The following is a 19,622-nucleotide window of genomic DNA, read 5'->3' as shown; positions in this document are numbered from 1 at the left end:
GCAAGCAGCAACGCATTTGTATGAAACCGAAACTATTGTCAACATTTTGCTAAACCGATTTCACCAAAAATGGAATCTTAGACGGGCCTCTCTTTCTCATTCTGGAAGCTTCTATTTGCCATGTGCAAGCATTAGGTATGCAAATATATTTAAACCGGCTAAAACCGTAGCGTTAGCTTTGTTTCAGCTATATTTACTTTTAATCCGGAGATGGAACATTTTGTGCATATTTATATTCATTTGTAGAAACAAGTTTTATTATTTAAAGAGGTGATTTATATGTTGTCAGAAAAAGTATAAATTATAACTCTGCTCATATGCGTTTGTACGATCAAACAATGGAACCATAACGGTGTTTGTTTCCTGTTCGTGTTTGGTGTAACTAAATGCTTCAGTTGTGTTATGAAACATTGCAACAAACAAGAATGTTGGTTCATGCTTACATTGGTTGAACATTCTATAAATTGTGAGAAGTTGTAAAATAAGCAACATATTTGTTATGTAACCTTATCCTCCAAAAGTCTATGCTAACATCCGTTCGTTGGTTCGCTGGAAGACTTGTTTCAATGTCTTGGCCTGGCGCACACAATGGCGTTGCTGTGCATAACCATCAACACATGCGTTTGCTATGCACAGTGTGTCGGATGTCTGTGGGGCCATCGAATGCCTATCGTTTACCACCCCAAAAACACCATGGCGCACTTGCTTGCCCGAGACACGGCCCCTTGATCGAGATGGTTTTTGTGTTTACTTCTCACTCTATCTCTCTCTCTCTCTCCGTTGCATTCACTCTTTGTCGCACGACACAACACGTTGAACAATTTCAATTACTCACCCTGTGCCATCGAACTTGACCTTAGCCAAGGATTGGATTAGATCGATCGCGCGGCCACTTTGTTATTTTATACGAACGCTGAAGGTTAGGCTACCATTACCGAAAAAGTAATGCTGCTGACGGAAGTTTCCAACCGCAGCGAGGTGGAAGTGAGAAAGAAAAGTGAGAGTGAGCAAGAATTCTCAAGGGAAAGAACTACAGGATGGATAAATAAGACATTGCGAGGCAAGCTGGTAACGACTTTGTTAAACCATTCTCACTTTTTTGTTGATACTGCTCAACGTTCAAATAGAATGATCTCGATGACAACCGAAAAGGATTTCTTTGAGGTTCACAAACAGTTAAACGTCTAAGCGAACATCTCATTTATCAACATTAAACCGCCATTTTCTTTTTTCTTTATGCTTTTATGCGTTTAATTTCTAACACCCTTAGGGCAAGCTCAACAAACCCTTTTCCCACACTCACGTCACACACTACAAACGATCGTTGCATGTGGGGTTCCTCGCTTACATCGCGTTCAAATCCGAAGCTCTTGAATCGATGCGATGTTAGGACGATAGCTTCAAGGTCGACACAGTCCTACGCAGCCCTACACAGCTCCAAATTGCATTTAAATCGGTTGCCGTTTCAAGCAAACCGGTTCAAAACCCTTCAACAAAACTGGGTGATTATGCGACCGAAGGGAGCGAGCGGTTGATGATCACTTTCAACACTAGCGATCCGCTGTCGATGCAAAGGGTGAAGAATTAATAATTCACGGTCAATTGAGAGTGTGAAGAAAATGGTGTGGATGCCCTGTAAGCGATGTAACAGCTTAATTAGACAAACATAATTAATTTGTTAGTAAACATTAGATATTCCTGTTATGGTGGAAGAGAATAAGATGTCCGGAAAGTTTCATCCAACTTGTGATATGGTACTGCCGATTAAGTTGGTACTATTTTTAATTAGTTCCTGCTATCCGTATACGTACCATTAAAGTGATCATTAAGTCGATCTCGTTTGATGTATGCTCTTGAAAATGCTAGAAACTCCAACTCCATTGCACTTCATGTTGCTTAAAGGAAGGATATTAAAATGTCGCTTTCGAGAAATCAATTAGTCAAAACCAACTCTAGTGAACACAGAACTTCCGGAGCCGTTTGTTGAATCGATACCGATCCCTACTCCCTACCGATTGCTGCAAACGTGCTACAATGTTTCACTTGACATTTGCCTTCCGATCGTTCTGCCATACGTCTAATCATACGTCTAATCTCTGCGGTCATTTATCCACTTAAAAACCGCTACAACGGATCCGTCACGAGCCGACAGCAAACTAATGTCATCATACGCCCCTGGTTTGCTCTACCTTGAACCTGCTCGGGGTTTTTTTTTTCTTTGCAAAATGATTTCACCGTTTTTGGGGTGAATGGGTCTTTAACCCCGGCGCCATACATTGTTCGAGATGGTTTTGCACCGTAAGCCAACTTGAGGAATTAAAATTTGCGTGCAGAATGACTCAACCGTAAGCCGTCACAGGTCAACCGTGGGTCATAAAAAGACACTAAACGTATGTTAAGAATGTTTGAAGCAGTCTCCACCTTGTGTCAAGTGCGTTAAAAAGCATTGCATGAACTGCAGTGGGAAAAAAGGTGGCAAATGCACTAATAATTGTTTCCGTCTAAGGTTTTTGACGTATTGCTTTAGTGGCGCCTCCATAACCTCAAACATTGTGGTGTCTGGGTGTACGTAAGCGGATAGGCCTTTCCTTAAACCGGTCGGTCAGCGTTGCCAGTCCACTCGAAAGAACGAACGAAGAACGATAGTTTACGACAGACGACTTCCTGAACCCAACTCACAAAAAATAAAGCTCCCTTGTACGTAGACGTGCCTACAGAACAATCGGAAGCGGTAATTTCCCCGCCTGGAAAGTTGTTGGAAGCTCATGTGTGGCTCGGTTTGGCCGACGGTCATAATTAGTCGTTCGGTGCAATAGAAGAATCAATTGCCTTATGTCGGAGGGTTGTTCAACTTGCTGTGGAGTACCTGCTCTAGGCTATTCGGATGCTACTTAGCGTAGTCTCTCAAGTCTGAAGTCTACCCAGACTATCGTGTGGCGGAAGCGATTTATTTCCTACGATAGCCCCTTCACCATTTGTTGGATGCAAATCCTTTATCGCTTGATGGCATGCACTTGGACGGTTATTTGTTCACGGTGTGGGGGGACATTAAACATCTTCATCAGCTGTACCTCACCTGTTGTAACTTTTCCCTGAGTTTTCATCAGTCATTGAGTAAAGTCCTCACATTATTTAATTACAGGAAAAGCTGCTCAGTAAGCTGGAAGAAAGTGAACTGGAACCTCCAACATCGCAGGAAGATGAGTGCGTCATCTGCATTAATGCACGTGCCACCATGCAGACGTCACCGTGCGGCCATCGCGTCGTCTGTCGCCGGTGCTTCGTCAAAACCATCCAAAGTGCTGTCGCGCAACGGTTGCTTCCGTTGCGGTGTGTCATCTGCAGGTAAGTAAACTTTGAGGCGCAGAATGCAGAAAAGAAATTTGTTTCCCTTACACCGGTTTGTTGTCATTCGCACAGGGCAAGAATAAACCGTCTTACGTCGGGTTCCACTTCTTGGCGTTTGCAAGGTTCTGCCAGCACGTACTCGATGGGTAGTAAGAGTTGGAGCGTTCCCGGCTCTGCCAGTTCGTACAGTGTTGATGCACGGGTTACCCAATCCGCCAGCCTGTACTCGATGAGTTCGGGTTCGTCGTGCGTGTCCGGTATCTCGAACATGTCCAGCTGTTCCGGCACGTCCGGTACGTCCGGTATGTCTTCCACATCGTCAACCAGCGGCATGACGGATGGTTCGATGCACGGTCACAGCCATCGGCACGGTACGGGCGGATGCACTAGCAGCTGCAGTACGAGCGGTTGCCTCGGTGCCATTCCACGCAACCCATCCTACCAGCATTATCACAAAAAAGGACAATACTACCTGAAGGTATGGGCCATGTCGAAAAATAGTCCACTGAAATGGTATTCTGACTTTTTTCTGCTTCTCTATTTTACCTCCCAACAACTACAGAATCGTATTCCGGAGATGCCAAATCGGTTGCCACCGATCATTGAGTTCAAAAGCCCAACACGCCACAGAACACCTTCCCCAGCGAATCCGGGTGCACGGTTCAAGTAAGTTGCAGCTGGGAACGAACGTTGACAGAATAGGAAATGCTCAGCTCTCCCAGGCCCAAAAAGTTTTTCGGGCAACAAATTATGCAACGTAGCATTATCACGCGATGTTGGCGAGCGGCCAAGCAAGAGTTACAAAGTGTTTCCGATTCCCTCCTTCGTCCCTTTTGTCCCCATCCCCCCCCCCCTCGCACCCTTCCGAGACAGTTATACTTTGATGCCAAAAGTATCTCTCAATACACTCCTTATTTCCTTGTTTTACTTCCACCCCGAAAGCTTCAAGCGTTACGCTATGTACTCGCGTTATAGTGGTACTTTCCCTTTGTATTTCGAGGAGGATTCCTTTGTTAACAAAGGACACACAGGAACTGTAACCATTGTGGTGCTAGGTAGCTTTGCTTCCAGCAACGAGAATAGCTTCCCTTCAGCAGTTGTTTGCCATTTGTTTCAGCACCAATTTGTGTATGTTCATCTTTCTGCACGCCGGTAGAAATTTGGAGATGGTAATGTGGTTGTCTAAAGGAATAGAAAGAAGAAAAAAAAAATGGCCACCATTTCCACTGGCTTGTGGCCAACAAAGTTTGCCATAATTCTGTGTGAAGCAGAAGCAAAACACTTTGGCAAACCATGTGGTAAGTTTTGTTTTTCCTTACCACACCGCCGAGCAGAATGTGGTGGAAGAACCTCCATCGGTGTGTTTTGCATTTGGAAAATGGAACGATTTTTAAATCTTATTAGACCGAACGGTGATGATGGCACAATGCCTTGAACGATGACGTTCAATGAAGCGATGCTTGTTTGGGGTTTGATCGTTTGAAAATATTTTTAATTTGCTAAATTATATTTTCCTAATAATTTTAGTCTAATGAAGTTTTTTAAAAATTTAAATATAAAAAAGCATTATAAATTCACTTTAATAGCCCACTGTGCCAAAAAATAACACTTTACGCCTAAATGTATGCAATTTGTTGTGCGAAAGATTTAGATCGTTTTCAAATTCGCCGAAAACTCTTAATATTTCTTTTTCAAGCGAAGCAATTACCAAATCTGTTTGAAAATATTTTCATTTAATAAAACATTTATATAATTCCGCTTAATTGACAAAATTTTTGTATTTATGACACGTTGCAGATATTACACCCAGCCAGGCAAACCGGCGAACCCGGTCGAATCGATACCGCTGATGACGGTGGAAAAGATCGGTCCAGCCAAATCGGGCCCCTCCAAGCTTGGGCTGAACGCAAAAATAGCACCCGTTGCATCGAAATCACCCATCAACAAAACGAACATGGCCACGGGCAAACCGGTCACAACGTCACTCATAACGGCCGTCAACAGTTCCACACCAAAGGCGCGCGTGCTGTCCGCATCGTCCTCATCGGCTGGCCCCTCCGGTCTAAGCAGTGGCAGCAGGGCAGTAGGGTGCGGTGACAGCGGTGGCATGGGTTGCAGCAGTAGCTCGTTGACAAACAAGCAGGACGAAAAGTATGACAATAAAAAGAACGAAACGATCGAGAAGAAAAAGAAAGAGGAAAAAGCCAAACAGAAGGCGGAAAAGGAAGCCCGAAAGGTGAGTGGCTAATGGCTGGCGTCACAAATGGGTGGTTTTTAACTAAATTTTTTTTTAAACTAATTTATTTTAGGAAGAAAAACGCATTGCCAAAGAGGAGGAAAAGCTTGCGAAAATGCTTGCAAAGGAAGAGAAAAAGCGTGGCAAGCGGGAAGCAAAGGAAGCACTGCTAGCACACGAAGGTGGAAGTGGTCTAAAATAAAGCAAAAGGAAAAGCCGAGAGATAAAATAATAGAAGAGAAAAAAAAACGCAATAAATCTAGCTTCCAAAGCATCAAAACGACACGACGACGAGAGCAGCAAGCTGAATAGAAGTGAAACGTGGTTTCAATGTGCGGCTGGTTTTAGAGCTGCTTCAGTGCGGGTAAGGAGGTTCCTCTAGGGAACACGATCTAAAAATCCACACAACAATGGTTTTTTCGACTGGCCTTGTACTCTGTTCGTTGTTGCTCGCTAACTAACTTTTGAAAATCAAACACTTTGGATCATATTGATTCATTTCTGGTTTCTTTTTTTTTTCTTCTTTTTCGAAACTATTTTTTTTTCAATAACACACGGTAAGACTTATTAAGCAACTAATTTGTTTAGGTTTCGATATACACGTACGTCGCGTAAGCTGGTAGCTGTAAAGGATAATAATTCTTGCTTTGAAGGTTAACGCGATTGCAAAAACCAAAAAACTGCAACAAAAAAATCATCTAACATTAGAGGGCATTTTGTAAAGAAACAGTAGACAAAAACAACATATCACATTCATCCCACAGTAGCTAAACCGAAACCCCGAAGCGCATAAAGTAGAAACAAGCAAAAATGCTATCAATCAATAGCTACGAAAATGGTGCGTTGTGTCGGTGTGTGTATGTTAGATGATTAGTTCACTCTCCTTCACTCACTATCTATCTCAAAACAGTTGTTTAGAGGTTAGTAGAACAGATATAACGGCGTAGCATCAGTAGACGAGTTTTGCTCATGGCAATAAGTGTAAAATCTATGTTCCTATGCTGGATTAGAAGTTGGGTTGTGCGTGAAAAAGGTGCAAACATAGCACACATGATAAGCCCAACCAAGAGTTGTAACACATCATGCCGTGAGGAATTTGTGATTTAGTTCTTTTATTTTTTGTTATTACATTCACATTTCCCTCCTAGTGTAGAACGATTCCCACCACCAGACTAGGCAAATACTTTCCACCAAATTCAAATTTAACTGTTTCATGCAAAACTCATGATAAGGTCTCTCTTCTAACTGCAACCACTACCGTTCCCCATCACGTTCAGTACATAATCAGCAACTTTTAAATGCACCCGTATTCGTCTGTTTTTTATATCCACGGGGAACCGATATTCCTTATCGCATACGATCACATACGCGAATACACAAAGCTCACTGTGATAGGTTTGAAGTTGTGCGCGAATGGCAGATCGGATTAATGAACGAAACAAGAAGAAAAGAAAAAAGCGGAAGGAAAAACGTTCAAGTCCTTACGAAAATAAAAAAAAATACTTAAAAAAGAAAAAAGGAATCTCGTAATAATCGTTAAAAAAAGGTAAAAAAACAAATCAACAAAAAAAAGAAGTTAAAAACAAACTTGTAAGTAGCTAAACGCGTTGAGCAAAAGCGATGCGCATGAATGTTAAAGCAATGCTGGTTTGGGTGTCTGTTATGTAGCCAAAATATGAAAATGAAAACAAAAAAGAGAAAACTAACGAAAAAAAAGCAACGTAGTTGAACATGCTGAAAAGAGAAAAGGAGAGAAAAAATTGTTGTTATAGAATTTTAAACCTAAAACCCGCAATCTAGTATGACCGGAAAAATGGGGTAATCCTTTCCGCATGTAATGCATTTTAGATTTTGCTACGAATACAAAAACAAAAAAAACCATAACCCAAGGTTCACACAAGGAAGAATACTAAGGTACTAATAAGAATGTTCTAAAAAGTCTTCAGGTCACGTACACGTACACGAGTAGAGTAAATGTTTCTGTAGGTGATAGATAAGAGGGAGAGAGAAAAAAAAACGTCCCAATAACAGCAATAATGTTTTCCGATCCTTGAGATTAGTGTGTAGAAATGTGTGTGTGTGCTGTATGAAAGGAGGGAGAAAGAGTTTTCCAAGAGAGAGAGAAAGAAAGAGAGAGAGAGAGAAAGGTAACCATTACTTATAGTTATCCGAGGTCCACTAACTTGAAACTATCCCGTTGCCAAACATAAAGGAGCTGTAGTGAGTGATCATTAAGCGATGTTCATTTTAATCTCCACATTGTATGCAAACAGGAACTACGAAAAGGAAAATGTCTAATAGTTGTGGATAGCAGTCAATTGAGTATGAACATCGGAAATTCAATGTCAGGTCTGGTAGTGCTCTGGCATGTTGCCGTCTACACTGAAAATACGACACGACATATCGAACCAAGGCGTGAAATTGTACTAAAAAGCATTAATCAGTGTTGATTAATTATTTAAAATTATTTTATTTCATGACATCTTTTTTGACATCTGTTAGAGCAATTCCTTCCTAAATCAAACACAACCCGGTAAGGATTATTTTGAACTTATAGCATTGAAGTTACAAAATCCACTATCACTAACTTCTACTAAGAATACAATGTAATTTGGTTCCTTCTTTGCTAAACACACGTTCTCTCATACTGACTACCCTTTAAGAAGGTAAATAATAAAGTAAAAAAAAAACCACTCCACACATCTGGTAATAAAAAAGGATAGTAATAGCATTTACTAAGTAGAAGTGAGTGGAAAACGTGGTGCTCGTATAGCGAGGAGGAAGAAACAGGAAAAGCTACCTCCTTAATAAAGAACACAAATCAGAACATACACATAAATGCAACCACAAATGGGACAAAAAAGATGCAAAAAAGAAAACCCCTACGTAGTAGAAAACTGTTAGTGTGTGTGTGTGATTTTTGTTACTAAAGTTTCATTTAGGAGAACAAAAGAAAGGCAAATGGACTTGTACTACTTTTTTTAACTGAATTATGAACGCAGGGTAGGGCAATCTAAATTTACAGTATTATTTGTACTTTAGGAAAAAAAGGAATAAAAAATAGTTTGCTTCTTCCACGACGGAAAAGGATGTCACACTGGATGTTTTTTCTTAAAATAAAGTCGCCTAAACGTATGCAATTATTCGTCAAATGGATTCTATTACTTCCAGATGCCATGTGTATTGCATACCTTTAGGCGCCTAAACCGAGCAGCAAATTCATTCACATAAGACATTCTTTTTCGAGCAAAAACCAAACAATCGATGCATACGCTTATGACGATCTTCACCCAATCCAGCGATCGAGCATTAGTTTAAATCTTTTTTTTTCTTTTCTACTTTCTGTAAGCGTTCTATCAAAACCGTAAGCTTTACTATTCATTGTTAGCGATTGTTGTTTAGATGATATACTAAGGACATGTGTGAAGAACGACGACTGAAGTGATTTAGCATTGCTCGCAATCCGAGCATAAAGGAATGCGTTTTTGGAAGAAAAAAGAAATTCCGAAATAGGGAACGCATCAGTGCAACAGAAAGCGCATGGAAGGCAATAAACATATGTTGATTTTTTTATCATAAGGTTAAGTTTTTAAAACAAACATGCGAGTGGTTTGCTGCAAGAAAACGAATAACTAAAACCCTTCCTGTATAACTATTACAACAAAACAAAACAAAGCAAACGAAACAAATAAAAAGCCACAATAGCTTTTGACAAATAAACATATGTTAAAGTCATAAAACAAACTCTCAAACAATTGTTCTTTGTCGTAACATTTTGTTTTTTTTTTTGGGGGGAGAAAATCTTCTTTTTTTAGAATACTTTTATTGAAATCATCCTGTGGTTGGGATTTCAGAGAGAAGCCGCATTGAATTAAATCTATTACATAAATAAATGGAATGGTGTGCACTGGTGTAATACCTATTGACGGACGGCTCCATACTCAACGGCTTTACGCTGGATGCATTCATCGATCTTTGACTGGTAGACGATCGGTACCTGGTTCTTGCAGTTGTAGCCTCCTAGCTTGTGAATGATCGCGTGATCGAAGCAATCGATCGTACCATCGCCATTACAGTCCTGTAATGGAATGAATTCCACTCATTTATTGAAGAAGCATGTTAAAAACATTTTTATTCCCGATCTCGATCTTACCTGTCCAAACTTTCGCATATAACCCTGAACAGTTCTTGCCGCACAGTACGGTTCGTTGGCACAGTTCGCGTAAGCTGAAAATATATTTCAATTAATATTCGCACAAGATCACATCTTCAAACCACTTCGCTGACTCACCATTCTGAGAGTCGGGAGTATCACCCTGCTGGACAGGCTTTCCGGCATCGGTCCAGTACGCCCAGGTAATGCGGAACATACCGCAAACATCGCCGTTGCAACGTAGCGATGCATCACATCCGGATGATGCCTCACAGATGCAGGTTAGACACACATCCGTTACAGGATTTTCGAGTGCTTCGGGAGCTTTTGAAAGAAACGCGGAAAAAAGGATACAAATGAAACGATAAATAAAACACAAATAGAAGCAACCAACCGGGAAGTAAAAGTTATTCATTGTACAGGGCCCCAGGTTCTATTGTATTGTCCTTGAACAAAAATGTGGCCTTCAAGCGGTACGATTTATGGTATACAAAGTCGCTATGAAAGCTGTCCGGTACGTATGATTACATACATTTACCCATCGTATCGCATCCATTCAAAACGCTGTAGATGGCTTATCGCACCATCGCAACCGGGTGATTGAGTGTGAGCAGATGGAAAAGGTTATGTGCTGATGATGCTGTAGCTGATTACAGCAGGAAACGGTAGGAGTCAATCAATTTAAATCAATCAATCGCTTAAACAAGGCTATAATTGTATGCCAGCCAGAATGGTCAATAGAATTTACACCGTGCTGAGTAATGATTGCCTTTCCCTGCGGTTATTATGTGGTAGAACATCCGTTTCTTAACCACTCCTCGATGGTGTGAGTTATGCTAACATACGCTCAATTGGCACACAAAAGGGACGATCAATCTTCTATTGAGGTGTTATTATTATCGCCATGATTGTTTGTATGTGTTTTGTGGTTAAATAAAAGGAAGTTCAATTTTTCCTTAGATGGCTTGAGTCATCGATAAAAAGAATCCAGATTTAGGGTTTTTGGGAGTTGATATTAAAAATATCTTCATTCTATTTTTTCCGTTAAAATATGAGATCGACATATGGGAGTCCTTTCGGTATACTTTAAATTTTTTGCTGTGATAAAGATGAAAACACTAGGTAGGTAAAACTTTATGCATATCGTTTCTGTACGGGTATTAATAGTATTAAAGGTAAAGCTCACAGACAGCAACTTCGTCGTCGTCAAATGTTGATAAAATAATACTCTCTATTAACAATCTTCTCTACTAACCATCGTCCAGAAGCTTAATATCCATAAGTATTAAGAACGTGGACATATGTTTTGATAAAAGTTCTTTGCTGCAATTAAGCTCTTGAAAGAGTTTTGGAATAATTAAGCAATTACTGGAGCATTTTTAAGTCCCCTGTTTGTGTGAAAACTCCTAATTGTTTATTGGTGAGATCAGTATTTGAGTATTGTCTGAAGATCTGATCTTTCTCGGTGCTGAGATCTTGATTACTGGATTGCTACTCGTAATAGACTTAGCTTCTTAGGTCATAGGAGGACACTAGTTATGGGAATGGATATTGGTAGCTTCTTAAATCCTTTAGAGCTATTATGGAATTCTTTGAAATAGGTTTCATACTTCAACATTGCTTTCGGCTATCCAATTTATTGGAAAAATTTGAGTACTTGGAGCACCAGCCCAATAGGGAGGATTAATAAGGGATGCAGGGCTCAGGAACCTGCATCGTAAGATCAATATGCTACCGACAGAGAGAAGAAGATTACCCCTAAAGAACACCAAATGTTTATTTCTACTGTCAAACAAATGAATGATTTGAAGCAATTGACCAGAATTGGTAAAAAATAGTCAACAGACAATTGATTGCATTTTTCGGAAGACATATAGTAATTCCTCCAAAATTAACATAATTTGAAAATAAAAAAGTTAATACAATCTTAATACAGTTCAGGCAGCTCCGTGTCACCAGATTTTACAGTTCCTTCTCAGTGATAAGAAATTGACAACAAGAGACGATTGTGACACAAATCGATTACTACAACTTCTGTGCTAATAAGAAGCAAGATTATTAAAATCTTGAAAGGATGATAAGGGAAGTATGACGAATTTTCACCTTTACATATTTAGTTTGAATGGATCGATACGAAACAAACAAATGCATGAAAAATGGATTCCTTTTTCCCTAACCTAACTTCGCTCTCGCTGATGCATCCTTAAACGTTACTCACTGGCCATCTAATATCAATTATCTCATACCCGAAGAGAGTTTCTTTAATATTTTTTTCCTGATCTTTGATGGATTAGTTATTAGTCTGCTAAGTTAAAGTCTTGCCAGCAAATACAATAACGGAGCAAAGTTGTCCAACTGTGAGTTAAACAAGTCAGCATCCATGAGACAGCTGTCCAACAGTTGAGTGATCGAAGAAATGATAGAAAACCCTTGAAGCATCAAATTAGGCGAAGGATAAAATCACCCCCAAAAATGGTTCTCAACCAAAGTGACAAAACAGTTAACACCTTAATAATTATATACACTTAAAAAGCGAAAAAACCCCCCGGGGGTCTTTCCTTGACTCCTCTGCGACCTCCTTCAGTAGAGCATTTCAAACTGTATTCAATTTTTACTGGAAACAATTAATCATTTAAGCGCGTGGCACACGAAATAAAAAAAAAAACAACTTCGTCCCGTTATGAAACGGAATCCCCCGAAGATACAGTCTGCTCCAAAAAAGGCTCTTGAGGTGATAAGTTTGGCAGCAAAAAAAAAAACAAAACAATAAACTGAGTCTTCAAGTCATCGGTGGCGAAATAGGCGAAAGACCAACACCGGAACCGGTTCCAATGAACCTCAAAAAACACAGGGATTCGGAGCGGAGACAACATCAAGGCCAAGTGGCCAACCGTCAAGATCGAGAGCTTTTGTGGGGTGGTTAATGGTTGCGATCGGGCCGTAAACAAAACCTCGTAAACAAAGCGACGTAAGATATCACACATAAACACACAAAGCGCTTGGGGAATCAAATTCACGCGATTGCAGATTGCGGGACAATCGCGAACTGAGCTGTGCAAAAAACAAAACCGGTTACTTGAACGGTAGGATTTCTTTGTTTTCCTTATCGCGAATGATTATGTTATTAAAATTCTTGCCTAGTTGAGAGATTATTCTTCGTCTGCGTTCGATGGCGATCAGGTCAAGAAGGTTACAATCAATCGGGAAAAAAGTTGCTCCCCGGACAAAGTATGATATCATATTTTAAACAGTTATTACCAGATTACAACAGCTTGTGAAACAATTATCGTTCATTTATGTAGATTAGTTGTGTTTCACAACAGTAAGCGTATTATTATACGTAGCACAATGCAAATAAATCATTCTCGACCCTGTAGGGGACACACAAGCAAAATGATTCCCATTCCCATTTAGCACTTTGGAACTCGCCGTGCGACAAACAGCAAACGTTGAGTCATACTTTATCGAGTGTTTGCGATCAGAAAACGTTGCAATTGTTGTGCTTCCGCGACAGAGTTTTGCGACAGACAGATAATATGTTTGTCTCATGTTTCTCAAAAATAATTCAAAAAAAATGAAGCGAAAAATACACGAATTTCCTTTACAAATATACACTTTTCACAATTACAACTTACCGATGTGAGAAACATCTGCCATTACGCTGCTAAACCCGACAGCAATGAAACACAAACAGACGATCACGAACGATTTGGGGTCCATTTTTGGGTACTGCTAAAGCCCACGCGCACAACACGAAACGGATGTAAAACGATGGAGAACGCAACAAATGGATCGTCACCAAAGCACCAAAACACACCAGAAGGATAAGGCGTCCGCTTTACACGCGTTGATCTTACCGACTGATTCAGTCGCTGATCGCTGGTTGTTGATCGCGAGCTTCGCTAGCTTAGTGTGTCTTTTAAGAAGGGAGCACACAGCCTTATTAAAAACCTTGTGTGGCTTTTGATCTTGTGTTTGTGATTTGCATCTCTTCTTGATGCTTGATTGTGCTGTATCAAAAAAGGGAGAAGCGATGAGAGATACACTAATCGTACCGAAGAAGTGAACTGTTTTTTCAAATATTTTCGGAATTTTAATTATTATGCTTCCCATACCAGTTTTTGTTAATGAAATCAAATTTTAATCTTTTATCTTATGTTAATCATAATTTTTTCTTGTTATATCGAATTACTTGTATCAGATAAATTGAATTGAATAAATAGTAGTGTTCTATAAAGCAAACTGGAATTGTTTAAATTAAAAACGAGAACAAGCAACTAACATTTACATACAAGTAAATATAATTTTAATGCGAAAAATTTGAAGAAAAATTGATCGAAATATTTTTGTCAATTTATAGTACCTTCAAGTCTATTCCAATTTGTTCCAACTTCAAATTGGATCAGAGAATCAAATTATTTTTTAAATACAGAATATTTTTCATGTAATTATTTTTGTGAAGCAGTTATCTTCCTACAAATCATCATTTTACAGCATTGTTTTCATGATTATGAAGAAGAAAAACATTACTGGTACAGTTAGTGTTACGTGAAACCAAAGTAATGGTTGATGTCGTTCGTTTCCATAAAGCGTTCACAGGCATGACGTCAACCAATATGCGCTGAGGTAAGCCTACTTTAAACCATTTCGTGTGTGTTTTCATTCGTTGTCACCACAGTATAGTCCGGATGATCATCGCCTCAACGCGATCTTCCTCATTCTCACTGCATTCTTACCGGGTGGATGGGAGGCGACATTCGATTTATGTGCGTTTTATTACACGAAAGAAGCTAGTTTTGTATGCCCTCGAGCATGCGAGTGGGTGGAATGTGTGCTTTAAAGCAGAACAGGTCGGTTTTCTGTACAGTGTGAGTGTGTTTCGCTGTCGAGAAAGCTCATTTGTTATTCAATATTTTGGGAAGTTTCAAATTTCATTGAGAATGGGAGAAAGCATGTGACTCTTAAAAGCGTTATGTCAAGTAGAGTGCATCCGTTATGTTTAGAAATAGAATATCTTAAGTAATGTTTGAAAAACATCCCACCAAAAAGTTCACCAAGACTCATTAATATTCCTTCCTTTGCTTGCACTTCACGCAAAGAATCATTAACGTTGCCTCTCGGACGAGTCCACTGGTTAATGTTCTCTCCCTTTCCGTGGGTGTTTTAAATTACTACCAATAAACTGCGGTCATTTCTAAATTGCATTACGTTGCATCCCTGTACACGCAGGTATTTACGTTCTGCAGTACGCTTTTCTGAAGCTGATCATGACCTAGCCCACAGCTCGTGCCATTGACCGAACGAATCGACTGTTTGTCACTGCAATTAATGTGTAGGGAAATTCCCAACAACGGTGGAACACTTGAAACTGGTTCGTTGGTAATGACTAGAGATGTGCCAAGTGAGTAAGGGCGAGATAGTGAGTTGAAACGTTGTATTGAACGAGTTTCGTTCACTTACCACGAGGAGTTTAAGCGACTCTTTGTTCACCTACTCACTCATGAGTGTAAGCATGTAGCCGTGGTGAGTAGAAAAAAGAATGAGTTAAAACGAAAATGTGCGAGTGAGTTAAAACAAAAATGAGTTGAAACAAAACATTTGATGCACATGAGTTGAAACGGAATACATGGTACAATACACAAACTAGCCAAATGAATATACTACTCGCTCTGCCTAACTATCAAACCTGCATAAGCGCACAACATCATTCTCAGTTTAGGCCTCCAAAAATACCTACCCCTAAAAATTCTAAAAATTTGAAAATTTCCTAAGGCTATAGCCTTAGATTTTTTTTGAGTAATTTAGCAAAAATTTTAAAATTGATTTATTTTAATGCCAATTGGTTGAAAAACGATTCTTTTCACTCAAATAATGCTTTAAAGAGAAAAAAGAATAAAAAATCAGAAAAAATTTAAAAAAAAATTTCCACTCGAAAATTTCATAAGGCTTACCCCTAACGTTTTTTTTGGAAAGATTTGCAAAAAAAAAATAAAATTATTTATTTTAATGACAATTTGTTGCAATAAGTTTCTTTTCACTCAAATAATGTTTTAAACAAAAAAAAAAAAGAATGAAAAATTATAAAAAAATTAAAAAAATATAAAAATTTAAAAATTTCATTAGGCTCATTTTTGCACCAACTTTTGCCTATAACTCGGTCGGAATCCAACAGATCGCCAATCTTTAACCTGTGGTCAATAGATGGCACCAATGGCTACATTTTTTCCTTGGACGGCCATGCCCTCAGATGTCTGTGCCAGAAGTTATTCGAGGAACCAAGTTCCATACCCTGTTTGAGAAAATGTAAAATTTTCCTCATTTTTAAGCAATTTAGAAAAATTTAAAAAATTGATATATTTGAATACGAATTTGTTGCAATAAGTTTCTTTTCACTCAAATAATGCTTTAAATTAAAAAAAGAATAAAAAATCAGAAAAAAATTTAAAAAAAATTTACACTCGAAATTATCATAAGGCTTACCCCTAACGTTTTTTTTGGAAAGATTTGCAAAAAAAAAATAAAATTATTTATTTTAATGCCAATTTGTTGCAATAAGTTTCTTTTCACTCAAATAATGTTTTAAACAAAAAAAAAAAAAGAATAAAAAATCAGAAAAAATTTAAAAAAATATTAAATTTTAAAAATTTCATTAGGCTCATTTTTGCACCAACTTTTGCCTATAACTCGGTCGGTATCCTACGGATCGCCAATCTTTAACTTGTGGTCGATAAGTGGCACCAATGGCTACATTTTATTCTTGGACGGCCATGTCCTCAGATGTCTGTGCCAGAAGTTATCCGAGGGATCAAGTTCCTTACCCTGTTTGAGAAAATGTAAAATTTTCCTCATTTTTGCACCAACTTTTGCCTATAACTCGGTCGGTATCCTACGGATCGCCAATCTTTAACTTGTGGCCGATAGATGGCACCAATGGCTACATTTTCTTCTTGGACGGCCATCCCCTCAGATGTCTGTGCCAGAAGTTATCCGAGAAACCAAGTTCCTTACCCTGTTTGAGAAAATGTAAAATTTTACTCATTTTTGCACCAACTTTTGCCTATAACTCGGTCGGTATCCAACGGATCGCCAATTTTTAACTTGTGGTCGATAAGTGGCACCAATGGCTACATTTTATTCTTGGACGTCCATGCCCTCAGATGTCTGTGTCGGAAGTTATTCGAGGAACCAAGTTCCCTACCCTGTTTGAGAAAATGTAAAATTTTCTTCATTTTTGAGTAATTTAGCAAAATTTATAAATATGATATATTTTAATGCAAATTTTGTTGCAATAAGTTTCTTTTCACTTAAATAATGCTTTAAATTAAAAAAAAGTATAAAAAATCAGAAAAAAAATTTAAAAAATTTTCAACTCGAAAATTTCATAAGGGGTACCCCTTGCCATTTTTTTGAGAAATTTTGCAAAAAAATTTAAATTGATTTATTTTAATGCCAATAGGTTGCAATGAGTTTCTTTTCACTCAAATAATGCTTTAAATTAAAAAAGAGTAAAAAATCAGAAAAAATTAAAAAAAATATAAACATTTAAAAATTTCATTAGGCTCATTTTTGCACCAACTTTTGCCTATAACTCGGTCGGTATCCTACGGATCGCCAATCTTTAACTTGTGGCCGATAGATGGCCCCAATGGCTACATTTTCTTCTTGGACGACCATGCCCTCAGATGTCTGTGCCAGAAGCTATCCGAGGAACCAAGTTCCTTACCCTGTTTGAGAAAATGTAAAATTTTCCTCATTTTTGCACCAAATTTTGCCTATAACTCGGTCGGTATCCTACGGATCGCCAATCTTTAACTTGTGGCCGATAGATGGCCTCAATGGCTACATTTTCTTCTTGAAAGACCATGCCCTCAGATGTCTGTGCCAGAAGTTATCCGAGGAACCAAGTTCCTTACCCTGTTTGAGAAAATGTAAAATTTTCCTCATTTTTGCACCAACTTTTGCCTATAACTCGGTCGGTATCCTACGGATCGCCAATCTTTAACCTGTGGTCGATAGATGGCACCAATGGCTACATTTTCTTCTTGGACGGCCATGCCCTCAGATGTCTGTGCCAGAAGTTATTCGAGAAACCAAGTTCCCTACCCTGTTTGAGAAAATGTAAAATTTTCTTCATTTTTGAGTAATTTAGCAAAATTTATAAATATGATATATTTTTATGCAAATTTTGTTGCAATAAGTTTCTTTTCACTTAAATAATGCTTTAAATTAAAAAAAGTATAAAAAATCAGAAAAAAAATTTAAAAAATTTTCAACTCGAAAATTTCATAAGGGGTACCCCTTGCCATTTTTTTGAGAAATTTTGCAAAAAAATTTAAATTGATTTATTTTAATGCCAATAGGTTGCAATGAGTTTCTCTTCACTCAAATAATGCTTTAAATTAAAAAAAGACTAAAAAATCAGAAAAAATTAAAAAAAATATAAACATTTAAAAATTTCATTAGGCTCATTTTTGCACCAACTTTTGCCTATAACTCGGTCGGTATCCAACGGATCGCCAATCTTTAACTTGTGGCCGATAGATGGCCCCAATGGCTAAATTTTCTTCTTGGACGGCCATGCCCTCAGATGTCTGTGCCAGAAGCTATCCCAGGAACCAAGTTCCTTACCCTGTTTGAGAAAATGTAAAATTTTCCTCATTTTTGCACCAACTTTTGCCTATAACTCGGTCGGTATCCTACGGATCAACAATCTTTAACTTGTGGCCGATAGATGGCACCAATGGCTACATTTTCTTCTTGGACGGCCATGCCCTAAGATGTCTGTGCCAGAAGTTATCTGAGGAACCAAGTTCCTTACCCTGTTTGAGAAAATGTAAAATTTTCCTCATTTTTGCACCAAATTTTGCCTATAACTCGGTCGGTATCCATCGGATCGCCAATCTTTAACCTGTGGTCGATAGATGACACCAATGGCTACATTTTCTTCTTGGACGGCCATGCCCTCAGATGTCTGTGCCAGAAGTTATTCGAGAAACCAAGTTCCCTACCCTGTTTGAGAAAATGTAAAATTTTCTTCATTTTTGAGTAATTTAGCAAAATTTATGAATATGATATATTTTAAAGCAAATTTTGTTGCAATAAGTTTCTTTTCACTTAAATAATGCTTTAAATTAAAAAAAGTATAAAAAATCAGAAAAAAAAATTTAAAAAATTTTCAACTCGAAAATTTCATAAGGGGTACCCTTTGCCATTTTTTTGAGAAATTTTGCAAAAAAATTTAAATTGATTTATTTTAATGCCAATAGGTTGCAATGAGTTTCTTTTCACTCAAATAATGCTTTAAATTAAAAATGAGTAAAAAATCAGAAAAAATTTAAAAAAATATAAACATTTAAAAATTTCATTAGGCTCATTTTTGCACCAACTTTTGCCTATAACTCGGTCGGTATCCAACGGATCGCCAATCTTTAACTTGTGGCCGATAGATGGCCCCAATGGCTACATTTTCTTCTTGGACGACCATGCCCTCAGATGTCTGTGCCAGAAGCTATCCGAGGAACCAAGTTCCTTACCCTGTTTGAGAAAATGTAAAATTTTCCTCATTTTTGCACCAAATTTTGCCTTTAACCTGTGGTCGATAGATGGCCCCAATGGCTACATTTTCTTCTTGGACGGCCATGTCCTCAGATGTCTGTGCCAGAAGTTATTCGAGAAACCAAGTTCCCTACCCTGTTTGAGAAAATGTAAAATTTTCTTCATTTTTGAGTAATTTAGCAAAATTTATAAATATGATATATTTTAATGCAAATTTTGTTGCAATAAGTTTCTTTTCACTTAAATAATGCTTTAAATTAAAAAAAGTATAAAAAATCAGAAAAAAAATTTAAAAAAATTTCAACTCGAAAATTTCATAAGGGGTACCCC

General features: G+C 38.2%; 2 protein-coding genes across 2 annotated transcripts in view; one reads left to right on the top strand and one right to left on the bottom strand.

Annotated features, from left to right (window-relative positions):
• LOC125766887 (uncharacterized) overlaps positions 1–8,342 on the top strand; it is a 44,269-nt gene extending 35,927 nt beyond the window's left edge. The window contains exons 3-7 of the mRNA XM_049432982.1: positions 3,143–3,345; positions 3,421–3,826; positions 3,911–4,014; positions 5,146–5,584; positions 5,658–8,342. Coding sequence (XP_049288939.1) covers positions 3,143–3,345; positions 3,421–3,826; positions 3,911–4,014; positions 5,146–5,584; positions 5,658–5,786 — 1,281 coding nt within the window. The 3' untranslated portion in view covers positions 5,787–8,342. The remainder of the gene's footprint in view (positions 1–3,142; positions 3,346–3,420; positions 3,827–3,910; positions 4,015–5,145; positions 5,585–5,657) is intronic.
• A 997-nt stretch (positions 8,343–9,339) lies between these two features.
• On the bottom strand, positions 9,340–13,670 carry LOC125766902 (lysozyme-like). The gene is made up of 4 exons (XM_049433002.1): positions 13,373–13,670; positions 9,876–10,061; positions 9,738–9,811; positions 9,340–9,662 (listed from the first exon to the last, which is right to left on the bottom strand). The coding sequence occupies exons 1-4, from the start codon at positions 13,455–13,457 to the stop codon at positions 9,504–9,506; spliced, it is 504 nt and encodes a 167-aa protein (XP_049288959.1). The 5' UTR covers positions 13,458–13,670; the 3' UTR covers positions 9,340–9,503.
• Positions 13,671–19,622: the final 5,952 nt, after the last annotated feature.

The sequence above is a fragment of the Anopheles funestus genome, chromosome 3RL (genome assembly GCF_943734845.2).
Source record: "Anopheles funestus chromosome 3RL, idAnoFuneDA-416_04, whole genome shotgun sequence".
NCBI classification, from domain to species: domain Eukaryota; kingdom Metazoa; phylum Arthropoda; class Insecta; order Diptera; family Culicidae; genus Anopheles; species Anopheles funestus.
Note: the sequence above shows the minus strand (reverse complement) of the source record. Positions and strands in the feature narration are given on the sequence as shown.

Excerpts from the sequence above, each read along its gene's own strand:
- LOC125766902 (XM_049433002.1), bottom strand. The coding sequence starts at position 13,457 with ATGGACCCCAAATCGTTCGTGATCGTCTGTTTGTGTTTCATTGCTGTC. Across the intron at positions 10,062-13,372 it reads GGCAGATGTTTCTCACATCG|CTCCCGAAGCACTCGAAAAT; the intron begins GTAAGTTGTAAT and ends TTCTTTCAAAAG. Across the intron at positions 9,663-9,737 it reads ATATGCGAAAGTTTGGACAG|GACTGTAATGGCGATGGTAC; the intron begins GTAAGATCGAGA and ends ATTCCATTACAG.